At 43.2% G+C, this 20,195-nt stretch overlaps 4 protein-coding genes across 6 annotated transcripts in view; all 4 read left to right on the forward strand.

The window, feature by feature from the left end:
- Positions 1-2,615, forward strand: part of LOC134060952 (protein THEM6-like) — a 3,012-nt gene extending 397 nt beyond the window's left edge. Inside the window, exons 2-3 of the mRNA XM_062517365.1 lie at positions 1,369-1,873; positions 2,162-2,615. Coding sequence (XP_062373349.1) covers positions 1,369-1,873; positions 2,162-2,269 — 613 coding nt within the window. The 3' untranslated portion in view covers positions 2,270-2,615. The remainder of the gene's footprint in view (positions 1-1,368; positions 1,874-2,161) is intronic.
- A 67-nt stretch (positions 2,616-2,682) lies between these two features.
- Positions 2,683-6,688, forward strand: si:ch73-52e5.2 (protein THEM6). 2 transcript variants are annotated; one of them, XM_062517364.1, is made up of 3 exons: positions 2,683-2,819; positions 3,249-3,749; positions 5,471-6,688. In XM_062517364.1, exons 2-3 carry the CDS (start codon positions 3,249-3,251, stop codon positions 5,576-5,578), a joined length of 609 nt encoding a protein of 202 aa, XP_062373348.1. In that variant the 5' UTR covers positions 2,683-2,819; the 3' UTR covers positions 5,579-6,688. The 2 variants fall into 2 exon arrangements, with proteins under 2 accessions (XP_062373348.1, XP_062373347.1); XM_062517363.1 differs by lacking the exon at positions 2,683-2,819 and having other exon boundaries at positions 3,240-3,749.
- Positions 6,689-7,233: 545 nt separating this feature from the next.
- Positions 7,234-14,098, forward strand: ftr67 (finTRIM family, member 67). Of its 2 annotated transcripts, none has more exons than XM_062517367.1 (7): positions 7,234-7,912; positions 8,043-8,138; positions 8,498-8,731; positions 9,369-9,522; positions 9,671-9,730; positions 13,082-13,187; positions 13,477-14,098. In XM_062517367.1, exons 1-7 carry the CDS (start codon positions 7,322-7,324, stop codon positions 13,610-13,612), a joined length of 1,377 nt encoding a protein of 458 aa, XP_062373351.1. In that variant the 5' UTR covers positions 7,234-7,321; the 3' UTR covers positions 13,613-14,098. The 2 variants fall into 2 exon arrangements, with proteins under 2 accessions (XP_062373351.1, XP_062373352.1); XM_062517368.1 differs by having other exon boundaries at positions 13,082-13,177.
- Positions 14,099-15,687: 1,589 nt separating this feature from the next.
- ftr87 (finTRIM family, member 87) lies at positions 15,688-20,183 on the forward strand. Its single transcript, XM_062517366.1, has 7 exons — positions 15,688-16,334; positions 16,899-16,985; positions 17,154-17,387; positions 17,740-17,899; positions 18,193-18,264; positions 18,362-18,421; positions 19,549-20,183. The coding sequence occupies exons 1-7, from the start codon at positions 15,744-15,746 to the stop codon at positions 20,088-20,090; spliced, it is 1,746 nt and encodes a 581-aa protein (XP_062373350.1). The 5' UTR covers positions 15,688-15,743; the 3' UTR covers positions 20,091-20,183.
- Positions 20,184-20,195: the final 12 nt, after the last annotated feature.

Consider the following 20,195-nt stretch of genomic DNA (forward strand, 5'->3'; position numbering starts at 1 on the left):
ACACTTAACGTTTTATGTTGTTTAATTTGTAACGTTTTAAAGTTTCCCTCCTGTTTAATGAATTCACTCATGTGGACCATGTGGAGGTTATTTCAGATGGGTTAGCTAATTCCATAGCAACCTACCAAACCTGTTTTACGCCTACATATGGAGCTGTAGTAAGGCCATAGTAGGCTATTTCAACTTATAACAGCTGGGTATCACAATCTGCAATACAATACATATGTCACTGTGTATTCCACACCCTGAAACTAGGAAGAGATCTGAGGATGCCCCACTCTCCAGTCTATGAGCCTGGGTTCTCATCTCAACTCCCCTGAGCTTCAGCGCAGTGCTTCAGATTAATTACTGCTTCTCAACGAACACGTTATTTCTCTTTCAAGTGCAACTAATCCACCTGAGGAGGCAGAGAATACATTACTATGCAAATAACCAGGCAGAGGGAACTGGGTTACACCAGCACTGGATTACATCATCACTCACTCCCAGGGAGAAGATCCCACTCCTATAGCTGATGCACACCCCCTGTTACTATGAACGAATATTAGAGGTTATTATCAATCAGGGATGCTGCTGCTGCTGCATTGTAAATTATGATTTATGCAATGATTAGCCTACTTCAGGTTGTAGACAGAACAACATAGTTTCATTTATATAATGATTATTTGTCATTTAGCTCACTGAGAAAGAGTTCTCTAAGGTTTTTCAAAGTGGGTGCTGTGGAATCGGCATATTCTGTTGACTTTTTTTCAAATGTTCCATTAAATGAGTTAAATAAAAGAGAGTGGTTCATTTGAATAAAATAAAAAATGAGATAAACCTCACCTTATCATAGTAATACTATCATAATAAAAGCAATGACCTATCCAACATATCACAAGGTTACATAAAATGGCATGGAAGTTCAAATAATGCACAAAGGAGGTCAAGAGTAAAAGAGTTAAAATATAAGGGTGCTGTGAGACAGAAAAGTTTGGGAACCACTGCTCTCTACATCGTCAAACACCTATGGGATGAACTTGAACAGACCTTGCGAGCTAGGCCTTGTCCAACACAAGTGCCGCCTTACAATACATTTTTGAATGGATGGGCAAAATTCCCACAGATCCCTTCAAAATCTTGTGGAAATCCTTTCCAAATGTTCGACCTGCAAAGGGGGAACCAAATCAGTATCAATGCCCATGCATTTATAATGAGATGTCATTGACATTCCTGTGGGACTAATGGCAGATGTTTGAATATTTTTGTGCACATATAGGAAAGATTGATGAGCAAAATTAGAAGAAGCCTTTCCATTCTAGGTGGGGGGGTTAACGTCTTGAATGGACCCCCCTTTTTCTCTCAATAACTGATTGTTTGCTCTTGTAGGGAGGACCCATTGCTGTGGGCTCTGGTGGTGCTGCTGGTTCTCTTCTCCAGCCTGGATGTGTGGTATTACCTGAGAGCAGCTGTGGTGCTGATCCGCGCCTGGTTCCAGCCTCCAGTGTTTGATGTGCTGGGGGAGTTGACCATGAGTGGACGAGTGCTGCCTCACGACATGGACCTGGGCCACATGAACAACGCACGCTACCTGCGGGAGTGCGACTTCGCCCGGCTCTCGCTGTACATGCGCAACGGTGTCTTCAAGGCCCTCCGATCTCTCGGGGGCAGCATTGTCGTCGGGGCGACCACCATCCGCCTCCGACGGGCCCTGTGTGTGGGCCAGGCCTTCCGTGTCCGCAGCCGCATTGTCACCTGGGACGAGAAGGCCTTCTTCCTGGAGCAGCGCTTCGTCTCGGGGAAGGATGCCCGTGTGTCTGCTGTCATGTACTGCAAGCAGAACATTGTGGGCTGCAGTCCAGACAAGATCCTGCAGTTCCTCTGCAAGAGAAAGGTGTGAATCTCCTGAATGCTCTGGAAAACTGAGAACTATCTCAAAATAGAATAGAAAAGAGTAGAAAGCCTGTAGGCAAGACTGCACATTTGCCAATTACTCAGCTGTCTCTTCTTTTTACCTAACTTAGTGCAGACAGGACTCTAATTAAGATGCATAGAATTCACAAAGATAATAAATGGCATAGTGCATCACTAAAGGGCATCAGTGTACAAGCATTTTGAGATATAACCACAACAACAACAGCAGCATTCTTTCCAATTCTGATGGCGTATGTGTGTCTTTCAGGTGGAATGTCCAGAAGTCCCAGAGGATCTCCAGCACTGGATCAACTTTATCTCTGCCAACAGCCAGGCTTTGAGGGCCGAGAGCGGACTGGATGAGAAGAGCAAGTGAGGACACAGCACCAAGCCCTTCCCAATGGACAATGAAAGACAAGAATGTTAAATAGCAGGCATTATGTGTGCATGTTTACAGGAACCCATCCGAAGACTCTGTCTCAGATAGCCTACATTATTTTGGTCAATAAGCTGAAGAATTTTTTTTTGAGAGACTCAAATATTTTCCTATTAGCATGTTATTTTTTCCCTATGTTGAGGTGGATAACCAAATGGAGAGTAAAATGGCCTACTGCAGAATAACTTGTATGCAAATGGTTTGTGGTAAGCCTAGACTGTGAAAATTATTGCAGATTTGATGAGAGAAATTCTATTTGTCTGAATAAATGCGAAATGGCCGTGAACTGGTCTCTGCTTTTTATCATTCAAGAACTTCCAGTAGCCTTGGCTAGGTTGTTGCTTTTTTGCTCACGCGATATCAGTTTGAGCCAATGAAATTGTCGAAAGGCCATTTCCAGGAAGTAAAGCTAGCGTTTGGCAAGGAAACCGGCTTCCTCGACTAGTGCTGCTTTCATCAGTGACCCAACGTCAGGACTGCGAGTGAAAACGTATGAAATACATTATGTATCGCTTGTGTACATAATCTATATAATCTGAATTATCAGTGTGTTCATTTATTGATAAATACCATAGTTAATTTCGGTTTGTCCGCATTAGTTCTCTGTTGACTGCTACAGCTAGCTAGCTAACTAGCAAGTGGACAGTCATAGCGCAAGCTCCCACTACTGTAACGTTAGGCTGTGCATGCATAAGATAACAGAGAACAATATCTGGTTGAATATTTATGAAACCTGAAGAATGAATCCTCACATTTGGTTGCGAACACGACCTGTTATGCTAATGTGTGCTGTAGCCTTTTAGCTTGTCCTGTGTCAGTAACGTTAACGTTATAGCATTTCGGGTGTTTTGACAAGTGATATAACGCTAAGTGTATTCCTGTGTCCAGTGACTTTATTTGTGTTTTGCTGATGTTTCAGATGTTTCTGTGGGTGCTCTCCGGTCTGCTTCTGCTTTTTGGCAGCCTGGATGTGTGGTACTTCTTGAGAGGCCTCCTGATGATCATAAAGTCATTGTTCCAGAGCCCCCTGAAAGATATAACTGCTGACCACATGATAGAAGGGAAAGTGCTTCCCCATGACATAGACTACATGGGCCACATGAATAATGCCCGCTACTTGAGGGAGTGCGACTTTGCAAGGTTCTCCTATTACACCCGCAATGGGCTGTTCATGGCCGCTCGGGCAATGAAGGCCACAATGGTCGTGGGAGCCAGCACTATCCGCTACCGTAGGTCCCTTGCCCTGGGCGAGGCCTTCGAGTTGAGGAGTCGCATCGTGACCTGGGATGAGAAGTCCTTCTTCCTGGAGCAGCGCTTTGTGTCCAAGAAGGATGGCTTTCTCTCGGCAGTCATGTTCTGCCGGCAGAATGTTGTCCGCAGCAGCCCCGAAAAGATCCTGGAGCACCTTTGCAAGAGGAAGGTGAGCCTGAGGTCAAAGGTCAATGTGGTGGTCTACTGTGGTTATAACAAAACAAAGTAAATTGTATTTAATGAACAAAGGCACATTCTCGATTTAGCCTATGTCCAGTTGTCTGGCTCAGCTGCATCTTCTTACATGAAATACACACTAGGCTGGGTGAACCCTGCCTGAACTTCTGGGGAATTTGAATTTCGCCCGGCAGCTCAGGCTGGATACCAGCAGATCTATCTTCTCTGTTTCACTGCCAGAATCTTTGGCTCCAATCAAAAACGGCCATACTCTAGTCCTGGCACGCTATTGGCCAGTGATGTGATGATAATGAAACTTATCAGCAACGAAAGGAAAGCAGCAGCCGCTTCTGTTTTGGAAGATGTTAAAGGCAAGTTTTCTACAGAATAAAAACTTGACCTGGAACAGTTCATACAGCAGAAGGACTTGTTTGCGTTTCTACCGACCGGCTTTGGTAGGCTAAAAGTTTAATTGACCTACTAGCCCCACTCCTGGCAATTGCGTACGGAGTCATTTGAACGATGCCCATTGATCACGCCTCTTTTGCAGTAGAAACAAAGCGCAGCCTCCCCAGACTAATGTTCAATCTTAAAAGATTGAGCTTAGTATGGTGAAAATCACACTAAATATACACTATATTGCCAAAAGTGTTCGCTCACCTGCCTTGAATCACATATGAACTTGATCAGTAACATCCTTAATCCCTGGGGTTTATTATGACATTGGCCTTTGCTGCTTGGGAAGATTTTCCACAAGATTTAGGAGTGTGTTTATGTTTTTTTTGACCATTCTTTCAGAAGCACATTTGCTAGGTCTCACACTGATGTTGGACGAGGAGACTGGCTCTCAGGGCGCATTCATACTAGGTCCCCTGGACCGGACCTGGGTTCGTTTGGTCTGATGGTTTGTTTCGTTTTGATAATGTGAACGCAACCGTACCGAACTCAGGTGTGTACCCGGGACCTGTGTCTGGAATCTGGTACTTATGATGCAAACGGACCAGGGTGCGCAGACAAACATGTAATGTGAACGAAGACCAACTGCAGTAGGGGTCAGGGGAAGTACCGCACTCAGTGTGGACAGTGTACACAGTGTGAACGCAACCTCAGTCTCCGCCCTAATTCATCCCAAAGGTGTTCTAATTGGGTTGAGGTCAGGACTAGTGTGCACTGTACAGGCCAGTCAAGTTCATCGACACCAAACTCTGTTATCCATGTCTTTATGGACCCTTCCGGTTCCAACATGACTGTGCACCAGTGCACAAAGCAAGGTCCATAAAGGCATGTATGACAGTTTAGTGTGGATGAACTTGACTGGCCTGCATACTGTAGAGTCCCGACCTCAACCCAATAGAACACCTTTGGGATGAATTAGAGCGGATACTGAGAGCCAGAGAGTCTCCTCGTCCAACATCAGTGGGTGACCTCACAAATGCACTTCTGAAAGAATGGTAGACTCCTAAACCTTGTGGAAAGTCTTCCCAGAAGAGTTGAAGCTGATATAGCTGCAAAGGGTGAACCAATGTCATAATAAACCCAATGGATTAAGGATGGGATTTGACTGAAGTTCATATGTGAGTCAAGGCAGGTGAGCGAACACTTTTGGCTATATAGTGTATAAAAAAAGAAAGTACAGGAACAAAAACAATCTGCTGAGCCCCTGGATGAGTCTTCTTTTTTTTGTTTCAGTCTTGGATGTGTTTTGTGTTTCAGGTGGAATGCCCTGCCGTCCCAGAGGATCTCCAGCACTGGATCAACTTTATCTCTGCCAACAGCCAGGTTTTGAGGGCTGAGAGTGGACTGGATGAGAAGAGCAAGTGAGGGGGATGGTCCAGATGGAGGTGTTCTTACCGATATTGAAATCCTGTGTGTCCACCCACCCCAGCCCCACCCCACTGTATCTCCAACCATTTACAGAGGATGGAAAATAGCCATGCCTCACATTTTCAAAACGTGTACGGTAACCAGTAGAATTTCAAATATTATAAATACTATGAAAATTAAGACGAATGTTGATGACATGCAAATGAACAGTTGAAAGAGAAGATTGACAGTCATGGATAATCCTAATGGTGCAATGTGTAGTTATTGCTGTCAACATATACTTTTAGAACTGCAACTATGATGCCTGTCTAAAGGCATGGTCAAGATAGTTTTGCTGATATAAAGCTTTGCATGTCTTTTTTGGAAGATTTCTTTAGGAATCATTTCCATGTTTTTGGAATGCAAACAAATGAATTCCATAGCTGTAGGTCTGAAAGAGGGGGCTTCTTTAGTTGCAGCAACTTTGTATCAGACTGTCAACTGGAAGGTGGAAGACGTGATGTGATTTTTAAGGAGGAAGACTGACCAAAGACTCCTTGAGCTCAGGGGACCAGAGAAGCACAGGATTAAAAAAGGATATTGTAGCTATAAATTATTGACCAGAATTGATGGGGATGAGTTATATCACATTATGATACTTGAATATTGTCATAGGCTTCAGTTTGTCATTTGCACTGAGACTGAATGTAGTCAGAATTCCATATTTATTACCAGAGTTATACGATTTGTTGTTCCTATTCATTATGTAATACATTATTGTAAATGGACTTGAAGCACTTACTGCATTTTGAAAAGATTTATTGTAAGTTATATGTACTTCATGCACTGATTTTATCTCATTTATGTTCCTGTATTTTCAGTTGTTGGACAGTATTGTGTGTATACCTTTTACAATTTGTGGGATTCCTCTTATTGTTTGCACAGAACTTGCATGTTTGTGTACTCTGTGTTGCTGTGCTTCATTCTCATTGATGAATGTCCTAGAAACTTAGCATGCTCTTGAAGATACTCTTTTCAACATGTATCTTGTGTTTCTTTTGGAAAGGGATTTAATGCTATGGTTTCAGGTGAGGCAATAAAACAATGTGTGAGCATTTGACTGATTAACCTTGCCATCTGATCTTATTTCACATTTAATTTCGATTGTTAGTTTAAAGACATGTTTAACTATGCAGTTTCAAGTATTTTTGGCCACTCCCCTATCACCAAAGAGTTGTGTCTACTGACAAGGTAATGCTTCACGATTCTCGCCAGATGTCTGTGGATTGACAATTATTGAAGTTGCATTGCTGGTTCTCTTGCTAGTGACCCACTATGTCTATTGATATGCAAGGTGAACGATTCCCCTATTACAAGCTGGTTTACCATCAAATTTACTTCGTAGAGGTTATATTTGGGTAAAAGTCTTGCATGGAGTACCTAACACCAAAACATATACACATGTGAATTTAGCATCAGAGTGAAAGAGATACTAAATGCACAGCAACATGAAGGTCCAATGTTCCTCCTAAACGGCAACCTACGGGTATATTCTGCCCACTGGTGGTCGAACGCTGCCTTTGGACTGAGGGCCTCGGCTGTCATCAAGGCTCCTCCCCTCCCCCTCCTGTCAAAGACCTCCAAGCCACTCCCTCGTTCACGTGACCATTTCCTGCAAAACAAAGCTGACTCCACTCGTTCTCATGCCACAGCCTTTAAATCGCCAACCACTAGTGTAGCGTTTTTATTTGATTATAGAAAATGGCACAGGCTGGTGTTTTCCTCGAACACGATCAGTTCAACTGTTCGATATGTCTGGATGTTCTCAAGGACCCCGTGACTATACCATGTGGCCATAGTTATTGTAAAGGCTGTATCTCGGGCTATTGGGACCAGGATGAATTCATCTCGCTGTATGGCTGCCCCCAGTGCAGACAGACATTTTCGCCAAGGCCTATACTGGGCAGAAACACCATGTTGGCCGATGTCGTAGAGAAACTGAGTAAGACCGGACTTCAGACCGTTCCTTCTGACGACTCGTTAGCCGAACCCGGAGATGTGGAGTGCGACGTTTGTACAGGACGGAAAAACAAGGCTGTTAGATCCTGTTTGGTATGTTTGGCCTCCTACTGTGAGTCTCACGTTCAACCCCACTACGAGTCTCAGGCCTTCAAGAGGCACAAGCTGGTCGCACCCTTCGGAACGATACAGGAAAAACTGTGCTCTCGCCACGACAAGCTCCTGGAGGTCTTCTGTCGCACTGATCAGCGGTGTATATGCTCTTTATGCCTTACCGACGAACACAAAGGTCACGATGCTGTGTTGGCCGCAGGTGAAATCACAGAAAAGAAGGTGCGCTGAAGTTGGAGGTCGATGGGGGTGGTGATTTGGTCATATTATCAGGACATTACCTATGCACATATTTCTGTGATGGGATGTGAAGAATTACATGGTGGAATGTTTTGTCTTTTGATGTTTCTAGAGTGAGATTGGAGAGATGCAGAGAAAATCCCAGCAAGTTATTCAAGAGCGAGAGAAAGAGCTGGAACAGCTGAAGCACTCTATGACGTCTCTCACAGTAAGCAAAGACCAACACCACCCACCTGGCCACGATCACTCAAGCCACCGATCAATGTGTTGTGATAAGCATGTATTCTCACAATAGATTAGGCCTATTGCACGGAAGCTGTTTGTAGACTTTGACCCCTGTCTGCCATTCAAAAGTAGCCTGGTGGTTGTGATATTTTAGTGATGCTAAATCTCAATGTGATGTAGTTTCAAATAACTCTAATCAATACATGTCTAACTCTTATTTTAGTGATGTTAGTGATGCCCCCCCCCCCCCCCCCCCCCCCCCGACACACACACACACCCACACACCAGTCCAGCTATAAGTCACACCCTGTAACCTGGCATGGTCTCTCCTGTCCTCTGCAGCTGTCCTCCCAAGCCGCTCTGGTGGAGAGCGAGCGCATATTTATGGAGCTGTCTACCTCCATAGCTCGGAGGCAGTCCGAGCTGAAGGAGCTCATCCGGGTCCAGGAGAGGGCAGCCATGGCCCACGCAGAGGACTGCCTCCGGCAGCAGGAGCAGGAGCTGAGCCAGCTCAGGAAGAGGGACGCCGAGCTGCTCCGGCTACTGCAGACGGATGACCACGTCAACTTCCTCCAGGTACAGCACGGCAGCCGGCATGCCAACACACGGGAGCAGGACTTAATAGGGGGGCTCGATTATGGCAACAACAACAACAACAAAAAATAATCTCTGTATCACTGGATTTTCAACGCCTCTTCCTGCGTGCTGTGTGCATTTATCCCAATTTGTGAACACAGAGACCAAATTTCCCTCATGGTATCAAAAAAGTACACATACTATACTATACTTCTTCCTGTCAGATTCCTCTGCTTGAATGGACTTTCTCTGATACTGATCTCTGATGTGGTGTGATGCTGGGTTTGAGCCTGAACCAATTTAGTGTGTGTGTGAATAGGTTAATGTGAGACATTAACTTGTAATGTACACCGAGTGCTCTGTCAGGTAGAATAAAATGCTATGAATGCGGTCCATTTATTGTTCACCTTTTGGTCATCAGAGCATTTCAGAAACCTATAAGGGCAGTAGTGTTAAATGCTGTTTGAGAGTTTTGAGAATGTTATTGATCTTGTTGTCTACAAGTACAGTAGGGAGACTTCCGGGCAGTTGTAGTGCTGGAGGAAAGAATCATGAGTCATCTGCATACTTCACATTTATAAACTTTAAACATAATCATACATCTGTTTTTTTTCTCTCTATGCCTTGTTCTGTCCAGAGCTGCCAGTCTCTTAGAGGACAGCCTGAACGAGGGGACGTACCAAACATCAGACCAGACCCAAACTTTGGCTCCGTCATCGCTGCAGTCTCTGAGTTTCAGGCACTGCTTGAAGATGTCTGCCAGGGTGGATTTTTCAACATTTCCGAAAAAGGTGAAGATGAAATATACATACTTAGCATCGTTTTCAGTATAAACCATAGTCTGGTGTGATATATTTTATTTGCATTTTTCAGTTTGTATCAAATGTTTAGATTGGTCAATGAAACAAATGTATTCCATTGTTGTATGTTGTATTGCAGTGAATGGCGTTGCAGTTCTTGAAAATCCCAAGCCTAAGACAGACCTGGAACCAGCCATGGGTGAGTTTGTGCTAAATGCAATTAAATCACAATTTAATAGGCTCCTCATACGCAGATTCATATAAATTCACATATATTTTCATCCACAGTACTCATTTAAAATATTATTGTAAAAAAAGCCTAAAATAAAGACCTAAAAATGCAATATAAACATTAAAAGCAGAAACGCTATCATGATTTTGATTGGTGTAAATTTGGTCACTAGATGGTTGCATTGCATAAGGCTTACACATTATCGTGTATGTAGAGTGCAAGTTCCGCATCAGTTCTGAGAACTTCATTTTCTGTACATACAATGCAGTTATGCAAATGCTGAATCATAGGTAAGGGGTAGGATTGGGGGTTGATTGCCGGGGGGATGAAAAGGGGAAAGGCTTAATTTCCTGTGAACAGTGAGTCTTGATCAGCGAGTGGCAAATACAATGACTAGAAACCAACTGGTCCACTCCATGTAAACACTGGTCTCTCAGGGTTCAGGGCTGATGGGGCCAGTAGATGGCATTTTCAACCGTTTCTAAACCTTAGAATGTCTATATTAAAAAGAAAAAAAATAACAACCAGTTAAGAAAATTAAAATGCTAAAAAGAGCAATGCAAAAATCTTAGAAAAAAAAACTGTGTACAAAAATAGACAAAATATATTAACACAAATGTAGGTTCCAAACTTAAGACTGCAAAGGCCCAATTTCAAGTTTGTCATTTTATTCTGCGTCCAGCCAAAAATGTATTCACAACACGAGACTAAGAATGTAGCTGCCGCTCATCAGTGCCTCAGGCAACAGCACAACATACAGTAAATGCATGCACAAGCGCAAACATGCGTGCATCAGGTATTTCCTAATATACACACAACAAATACATCTTGGAAAATGGAAGAGGTAGGTAGGGAGGAGCTTATAAAACCCCAAAACCCATCCAGCAGCGAGTCGTCATGAATGTTTTCCAGAATGTCTCTAATTATCCACACAAACATCCAAAAGAACTCTATTCGATAACTCTCCAATTCCATAGAAATTAAATATCCATATTTTATCAAATATACCGTATGCTATCTATAGGAGCTTCAGATTGGTGCCATGGAAGCTGTGAACAGCAGTATATTTGTGATAACTTTAAAGATGAAAGAGAAACTATGCAGGTTTGGCCATTTCTTAGCTGTTTTCTCGTTTTACGCTGGCAGGTTTCTCTGCAGATCTTCCCCTACAGCTTTAGCATGTACAGTGCCTATAGAAAGTTATCATACCCTTTTGAAATAGTTACTTTTTTTGTCTTACAGCCTGAAATCAAAACCCATTTAAAAAAAAATCTTTTCCAGTTTTATTTACAAATGTAGCTGTACAACATCAAAATAATGAAAAAAAAGTCAACAGTTCTGAAAATTAATAAAAAATTAAAAACTAGAATAACAGGGTTGGAAAAGTCATCATACCCCTGACTTAATACTTTGTAAAACTTCCTTTTGCTTTCATTACAGCCATCAATCTGTTTGGATATGTCTCTATTATAGCTTTGCACACCTAGATAGGGGAATATTTGCCCAATTTTCCGTGCAGAAATGTTAAAATTTAGTCAAATTCTGTAGGGAATGGCGATGGACTGCTCTCTTCAAGTCAATCCACATATTTTCTATAGTATTTAAGTCAGGGCTCTGACTTTGCCACTCAAGGATATTCACCATCCTATCCTTAAGCCACTGCTTTGTTCTTTTGGCAGTATGTTAAGGATTTTTGTCGTGTTGGAAGGCGAATGACCTCCCCATCCTCAGCTGTTTAGGAGAGGGACGCAGGTTTTCCTCAAGAATTTTGGTGTACTTGGCAGCATCCATTTTCCCTTCTATCCTTACCAATTGCCCAGTCCCCGCTGAAGAGAAACATCCCCAAAACATAATGTTGCCCCCACCATGCTTCAAAGTAGGTATGGTGTGTTTTGGGTGTGTTTGGGTGTGTATACTGTGTTTGGTTAGCGCCTGGAGCTCAGTCCAAAAACTTAATCTTAGTCTCCAAAAAGTTCGATCTTAGTCTCATCTGACCATATAAGCATTTTCCACATGGTAGCAGAATATTCCAGATGTGTTTTTGCACTGAACTCCAAGCGCAATGTTTGGTGAAAACCAACACAGTACACCACCTAAAACACACCATACCTAGTGTGAAGCATGGTGGGGGCAACATTATGTTGTGGGGATGTTTCTTTTCAGCGGGAACTGGGCAATTGGTCAGGATAGAAGGGAAAATGGATGCTGCCAAGTACACCCACATTCTTAAGGAAAACCTGCGTCCCTCTCCTAGACAGCTGAGGATGGGGAGGTCATTCGCCTTCCAACACGACAATAATCCTAAACATACTGCCAAAAGAACAAAGCAGTGGCTTAAGGATAGGATGGTGAATATCCTTGAGTGGCAAAGTCAGAGCCCTGACTTAAATACTATAGAAAATATGTGGATTGACTTGAAGAGAGCAGTCCATCGCCATTCCCTACAGAATTTGACTCATTTTTAACATTTCTGTACGGAAAATTGGGCAAATATTCCCCTATCTAGGTGTGCAAAGCTATAATAGAGACATATCCAAACAGATTGATGGCTGTAATGAAAGCAAAAGGAAGCTTTACAAAGTATTAAGTCAGGGGTATGATGACTTTTCCAACCCTGTTATTCTAGTTTTTAATTTTTTTTTCATTTTCAGAACTGTTGACTTTTTTTTCATTATTTTGATGTTGTACAGCTAAATTTGTTAATAAAACTGGAAAAGATTTTTTTAAAAATGGGTTTTGATTTCAGGCTGTAAGACAAAAAAAGTAACTATTTCAAAAGGGTATGATGACTTTCTATAGGCACTGTATATCGGTCAGCCTGCTTTTTTATGAGCATGATAGCGAGGCTGGGACACTTTCTGTTTGTCAATGCACCGGCCCAAAGTTGCAAGAGTGTTTTTTCCGCTCACAGACGCTATACAGTAGGTGGAAGTGAAACGGCCACCATTCCACCTGAAAAAAGACATATAACCATTCTAGTGACTCCGAAGCTGTTCAGTTAAGGTAAATTAAGCTAAAACCCCTCCATAGTTCACCTTTAATAGCCCTGAATTGTGTTTTCATGTCATCACATATTTTTTTTTTTACGAGGAGGCTCCCGCGGCCCAAATGCAATGCCTTGACGGCCACACTACACTTTGGGAAACACTTCCTTGTACTGTGCTATTTAGTAAAAATTAAAAAAAAAAAAAAAAAAAGTCTGACAAGATTGTAGAGCTGAAAAGGCGAACAGTGACAGAGCAGATTTAATATTTTAAGCAAAAGAAGCAAAAGAATCCAGGTCTGATGAGTTGCTTACTTCCCCCTACTTTCCTTCAGAACCAGCTGCACAAGCACCTTTTGGCCTAAGTGCTCCTGCCCCAACCACATTTGGGGTTCCTGTACCTTCTTTTGGTGGATTCGCCTTCTCATGTGGTAAGTTATTGTAAGTTATAACATTTGGTAAGTTATTGTCTGACATCAATATTGTCCACCTCTCTATCATCATCTATAATTGCATTTATGCAGTTGTTTTAAAAAGTTGCATCAGTTTCAATCTCTCTATTCAAAACCTGGTCTCCTGCTATTCAATGTTGAATCTGAGCTCTATGTATCTCTATCTGTATAGAATCTCAGTGTATAATGCACTGTATTCATATACCAATATATTACAGTATAATAATATTATCTGTGTGTAGCACCTCCTTATACTTACTGTATTTGTCTTTTTTCAGGTTCAAGACCAACGAGTTCCAGACTTCGAGTGCAACAGAGGAGGAGACGGAGGTAACAAGGACCGAAGAACCACACATCGGCTGCCAAACTGTACTATTTCGTTTAGCCGCTAGGATCGCTGCATGTTTACTTTGAACAGAAAGAAGAAAAAAATATATAATAATATACTCCAGTGTTTTGTGGAAAGAGGTCCACACATCACACTTAACTATTATTTAACCATTTTAAAGTGATTTCATTATGGTATTTTTGCAACATTTTATCTTTATTATTTTATTGTAAAAAAGAAAAAAAAAACAGAATATGTTATGCTAACATAGAGCTTTACTGACATCGAGGTGATGTCCAACATGTCATGCTTTGCACAATCATGATGGGCAGATAGATGTTTTAGTTCTGTAAAGTAATGGTGCTGTTTATGTTACATTGCTGCTAGATAAGAAAATGGCAAAAAAAAGAAACAAATAATGTGAATATCTTTTGCAAACGCGTGTCAGGTTTTTATTTCACAAAGGAAGGTGTTCAGCTGAGAACATTTTTGGTGACACAAAAGTTTGTTTTTGAATAAGTAAAAGAGAATAAAAGTTTATTTTAAATAAATACATAGAGATGTGAATACAATGTGCATGTTTCTTCCTTACACATGAGCACAAAAGAGCCGTGTCTGAAAAGATGTAGGCTTATACACTGCCTGGCCAAACAAAAGGTCACCGCCTGGATTTAACTAAGCAAATAGGTGCAGTAAGAGCCTCCCTGTGGGGGCAGTGCTATGATCTGGAGTTGCTGCGCTATGATCTGGGGTCAGGTGTATAGGTCCAGCAACATTATGTGCCCAAAGAATGAGGCCAGAGGACTATCTGAATACTGAATGGCCAGGTTATTACGTCAATGGTTTTTTTCTTCCCTGGTGGCACGGGCATATTTCGGGCATAAAATGACAATGGCAGGATTAATTGGGCTCAAATTGGGAAAGAGTGATTCAGGGCGTGTGACACATCGACTCCAGACCTTAACCCCATTGACAATCTTTGGGATATGCTGGAGAAGACCTGAATCTCCCTTCATCAATACAAAATTGATGATCGGAAAATTAATGCAATGCTGGATGGAAATTAGATTAGATTCAACTTTATTGTCATTGTGCAAAGTAGTAAAAAGACAACGAAATGCAGTTTGTATTTGCAAATGCATCTAACCAGAAGTGCAAAAAAGCAGAAAAGTGTGATGTGATATACAAAGTATAGACAGGTGGTGTAGACAGGACAGGATATACATGTATAGTAGTGTAGTGTAGACAGTACAGTTGGTTTACGAAAGGTGGTTTACCGTAATGTTAATTAAATATAAATAATATATGCAATATATTAGCAGTAACCTTATAGGAGCAGACTATATGGCTATGTAGTATGAACAACATGTACAGATATGTGCAGTCAGTGTATTGACAGTAACATTATAAATGTTGTGACATTGCAGAAGCTTGTGGAAATGATGCAACACCAAATGTGTGCCTTAATCAAAACTAAAGGCGGTCCAACAAAATGTTAAAGAGACTTTTTCTTGACAAGCCAGTGTTTTCTTCTTCAGTAAAGATTTATGTCTACTATTTATGTCTACTATTTAGTGCAAACCTTTCCTGCCTTTTTCTGATATATTTTGGTTTGACGCACCTGTTAAAAAAGACTTACTACTGTAGAACGCAACAGTACCCTACCTTTTGACAAGCCAGTGTAACACTTGTGTGACACTTGTAACCAAGATCTGTTTTCAGAAGTTTCTCATTTAAGTAGTGTTCAGGTATCATGCATGTCTCTGTGAGAGACAGAGACTATTGTGTACTAAGAATTGGTCACAACATTTTGACATTCGCACAAAATTTTCAGAGAAAAAAATCTAGTAATCAGCCTTTACCCTGCTGTGGATCAATAACTGATGTCAGTGATGCGTGTCAGTGAGACGCTTTGACAATAACTCCAGTTGAATGAAGCAGTTGATGATACTCTGCACCAATGAAGGACACCATGTTCTTTTCTTCCATAGGCCGTTGCCTCTATTTGCATGATTGGCCAATGTTTGTTGATAAATCTCTCCCTGCCCTACCTGTCTTGGTGCTCGCATGTGATTGGCTCCCACGGGTAGTGTGCACTGAAACCTGATCATGACCCACCTGAACTCCCAGCCACACTCCCTTTTCCCACACAAACAGGCTTTTGTCTGCCTGCCTGCCTGCCTGCTGTTCTCAGTGTGTGTGTACGAGGACACAGGGATGGCAGCAACCAACATTTCAGTGGAAGAGGAGCAGTTCTGTTGCCCCATCTGCCTGGATGTCCTGAAGGATCCAGTGACTACTCCCTGTGGACACAGCTATTGTATGAGCTGCCTCAAGAGCTACTGGGACAAGAGTGACCAGAGGGGGGTGTACAACTGCCCGCAGTGCCGGGAAAGCTTCTCCCCGAGGCCGGTGCTCGGCCGAAACAACATCCTCGCGGAAGTGGTGGAGAAGCTGAGGAAAGCTGGCGTCCAGGCGACCGCCCGTGCCCAGGCATACGCCAGCGTGTTCGAGGATGTGGAGTGCGACGTGTGCACCAAGAGGAAGAGCAAGGCCGTGAGGACCTGTTTGGTGTGTCTGGCCTCTTACTGTGAGAGCCACCTCAAGGCACATCAGGAGAGCAAGCGCAGTGGCCACAAGATCGTCGAGGCCACAAAACAACCGCAGAAGAGGCTCTGCTCCCAGCACAGGAAGCCGCTGGAGTTGTTCTGCCGCGCTGATCATAAGTGCATTTGCTTCCAGTGCAAGGCTGAGGGGCACAAAGGTCACGGTGTGGTTTCTGCAAATGCTGAACGAGTCGACAGACAGGTAAACAGACAACACCGCTCCACCATCCAGTTCATCCGGTCCGGTTCAGATTAATTATAGCCTACACTCACATCCAAGTTTATGGCAGTGATAAAAAATGATTTCAGTTCTTCTAATTAATTTCTCATAAATTAAGTTCAGTATGTATTTATGCATACAAATTGTTTGACCTTGCCACGCTGTAGAAATATAGCCTTTGTGAGACTGGTAAATCTTCCAGCAGCCTCCCAAACAAAGATATGCAAACAAAATGACCAGTGGGCTGGGCTAATACATGTTGGCAATGAGTTCTTTTAACCTGTTCTTATAAGTGTTTGCCTAACATTGTACACTGAAAAAGTGAATGCTCTTTTTTTCTTTCAATGACTATTTATCATTGTGCCTCACACCCATATTCACCTGTCAGACAGTTGTACAAATAATGCTGATAAAGATCATGTCAAATCATGTTTACTTGTTCAAAGTGTACACACTGCTTGGGTTTCCCCTGGCTTATTTTAGAGCTGATAAAATATGAGTGATCATTCTACTAACCACTATTCGTTAAATGAATTGCTGAAACAGAAGCAACTGAAAGATGCTGGGAAGAGATCCAGACAGGTGAACCGAGACAAGGAAAAGGAGATCAGGCATGTGGTCAAATACCTGAAGGTATGAGGTCACCTCTCTCATCACACCTCACATCCATTGGTAATGTGGTTTAGTGCATATTTGTACATCATACTTGTTAACATAGTTGTTGTTATCCAGAATGCATCTACACTTAATTCTGAAGGCTTGTTAAACACATACACACTACACTGCTCAATGCCCCACCAGCAATCTGCTGAGGCCGCCATGGAGGACAGCGAGAGAATCTTCTCCAAGCTGACCCGCACCATAGAGCGCAAGCGCCTGGAGGTGAAGGAGCTGATCAAGACCCAGGAGAAGGAGGCGGTGGCCAAGGCCGAGGGCATCCTGCACACGCTGGACCAGCACATGACCGAGCTCAGCATCAGAGACGGGCAACTCGACCGGCTGTCCCAGACTGACGACCACATCCACTTCCTTCAGGTAAGTAAAGGCAAGAAGGGATGTATACTACTAGTGAGTAGTATTGTGGGATAGAACACAGTAACACCATGTAGGATTTCCCCTTTTTGTCTGTTTTCAAAACATTTTAAGGTAAAAAAAACAACAATGCTTATAACATTTTCTTTTTTGCTTAATAGCTTTGTTGATTCGTTGTAGTGTCAGAGTAGAATGACAGTTTTATGCTGATGCCATGACATTCGATGCCTGGGAACACTGGCTACGCAGCATGTCGTGAAGGGCTTACCTTACAAAGCGCTCCAGGGCTGTTACTGCAGAGGATGAGGGACACTGCTCTATTGTCGTGAGACCTACATGTTGTCTTCCTTGACAGAGAAGCCAATCACTGGAGAGCGTCCCAGATCCAGGGGATCTCCCCAGCCTGGACATGCACCCCTACTTCTCCCTCATTACCATGAGAAAGTCACTCTCCGAGCTCAAGGAGCGGCTGGATGAGTCAATCAAGAAAGAACTAACTGCCATCTCAGACATAAGTGAGACAGTTTTTGATTATTTTCATTTGTTTTGCCTGTGTTTTAATAATAGCGGGATGGGTAGATCTTAAATAAAGCAAATGTTGTACAAATATAGATATTTCCAATTTCCAAGATATTATAAAAAATGCATGAAGATATTTCCAATCATATGCTTGATACTGCCATCTAAATTGTTGTAGCTCTAGAAGCATTTTCCCCCACAAAACCTTCCCCTCTAAAACAACACTCTGTGCATATTAAATATACTGGCTAAATAAATATATAGTAAGTAACAAAAAGTTTTTTTCCAGTTAATACCAAAGAGGAGCGCACACTGCACTCATCCACATCCAAACCACAGACCTTAAGACGAGGACAATCAGGTACAGTGTGTGGAAGTAGCACTTTTCCTGTACACATTCTCATTTGCCTAGTTTCGATTCACTATTGATGTGTTCTCACCCGCCCATGACCCACCAGTGGATGATCTGACCATGCAAAACAGCAGCGCCCCCAGGACTAGAGCAGAGCTCCTGCAATGTAAGTTCACATACGGTACATGCACTCCATAGCCTACTGTTCCTACATACAGCACATGCACTCCATAGCCTACTGTTCCTACATACAGCACATGCACTCCATAGCCTACTGTACCTACATACAGCACATGCACTCCATAGCCTACTGTTCCTACATACAGTACATGCACTCCATAGCCTACTGTTCCTACATACAGCACATGCACTCCATAGCCTACTGTACCTACATACAGCACATGCACTCCATAGCCTACTGTACCTACATACAGCACATGCACTCCATAGCCTACTGTACCTACATACAGCACATGCACTCCATAGCCTACTGTTCCTACATACAGCACATGCACTCCATAGCCTACTGTACCTACATACAGCACATGCACTCCATAGCCTACTGTACCTACATACAGCACATGCACTCCATAGCCTACTGTACCTACATACAGCACATGCACTCCATAGCCTACTGTACCTACATACAGTACATGCACTCCATAGCCTACTGTACCTACATACAGTACATGCACTCCATAGCCTACTGTACCTACATACAGCACATGCACTCCATAGCCTACTGTACCTACATACAGCACATGCACTCCATAGCCTACTGTACCTACATACAGCACATGCACTCCATAGCCTACTGTACCTACATACAGCACATGCACTCCATAGCCTACTGTACCTACATACAGTACATGCACTCCATAGCCTACTGTACCTACATACAGCACATGCACTCCATAGCCTACTGTACCTACATACAGCACATGCACTCCATAGCCTACTGTACCTACATACAGTACATGCACTCCGTAGCCTACTGTACCTACATACAGCACATGCACTCCATAGCCTACTGTACCTACAGGAGAAATGGCACTCTGCTGGGTACCAATAATGCTTCTAGCAATTTCATTGGTCTGATACGATCAAAAGGGTTTAGAAATATCCCTGCTGTTCTTTTTGGCAAGTAAAACCATACCTTTCAGTTTCCTCAAAAATATATTGTATTTCAGGTTCAGAAACTTACACTTACGTCTACATAGACATGTAATCCAACCTCAAATGTAAAGGATATTCTGAGAGAAATAAGACCATTTTGTGTGACCCTTTCCCCAGACTGCTGTGAGGTAACTCTAGACCCAAACACTGCCAACTCCTTTCTCAGCCTTCGAGACGGATTCCGAGAGGTGACTACGGGCAGGGAGGCGCTGCCGTACCCAGAGCACCCAGAGCGCTTCACCTGCTGGGCGCAGCTGCTGTGCCGGGAGGGCCTGGCGGGACGCTGCTACTGGGAGGCGGAGTGGAGGGGTGCCGGAGGCGTCTCCGTGGGGGTCGCCTACAAAAGCATCCGCCGCAACGTCGGCAGCGCTGACGGCAAGCTGGGCCACAACGCCAAGTCGTGGGGCCTGAACTGCCTGGACTCTACGTGCTGCTTCCAGCACAATAAAACCAGAGTGGACTTGCTGGCTCCCCGCGTCACTAGAGTCGGGGTCTACCTGGACCACAGAGCTGGGGTGCTGGCGTTCTACAGCATCACGGACACCCCCACCCTCCTGCACCGCGTGCAAACCACCTTCACACATCCGCTCTACCCGGCGTTCTGGGTCGGGCTGGGCTCCACCCTAAAGATCTGCACCTTTTTCAACTTCAAAGCCTGAGGCATAAAACTCAATGTGGATGGATGCCATTTAGTAATTACATAACCTTGTTCGGAGTCATTCTCCGTGTAATACAACCTCTGGAGAAAAAAACACACATGTGTA

The sequence above is a fragment of the Sardina pilchardus genome, chromosome 2, assembly GCF_963854185.1.
Source record: "Sardina pilchardus chromosome 2, fSarPil1.1, whole genome shotgun sequence".
Lineage (NCBI taxonomy): Eukaryota > Metazoa > Chordata > Actinopteri > Clupeiformes > Clupeidae > Sardina > Sardina pilchardus.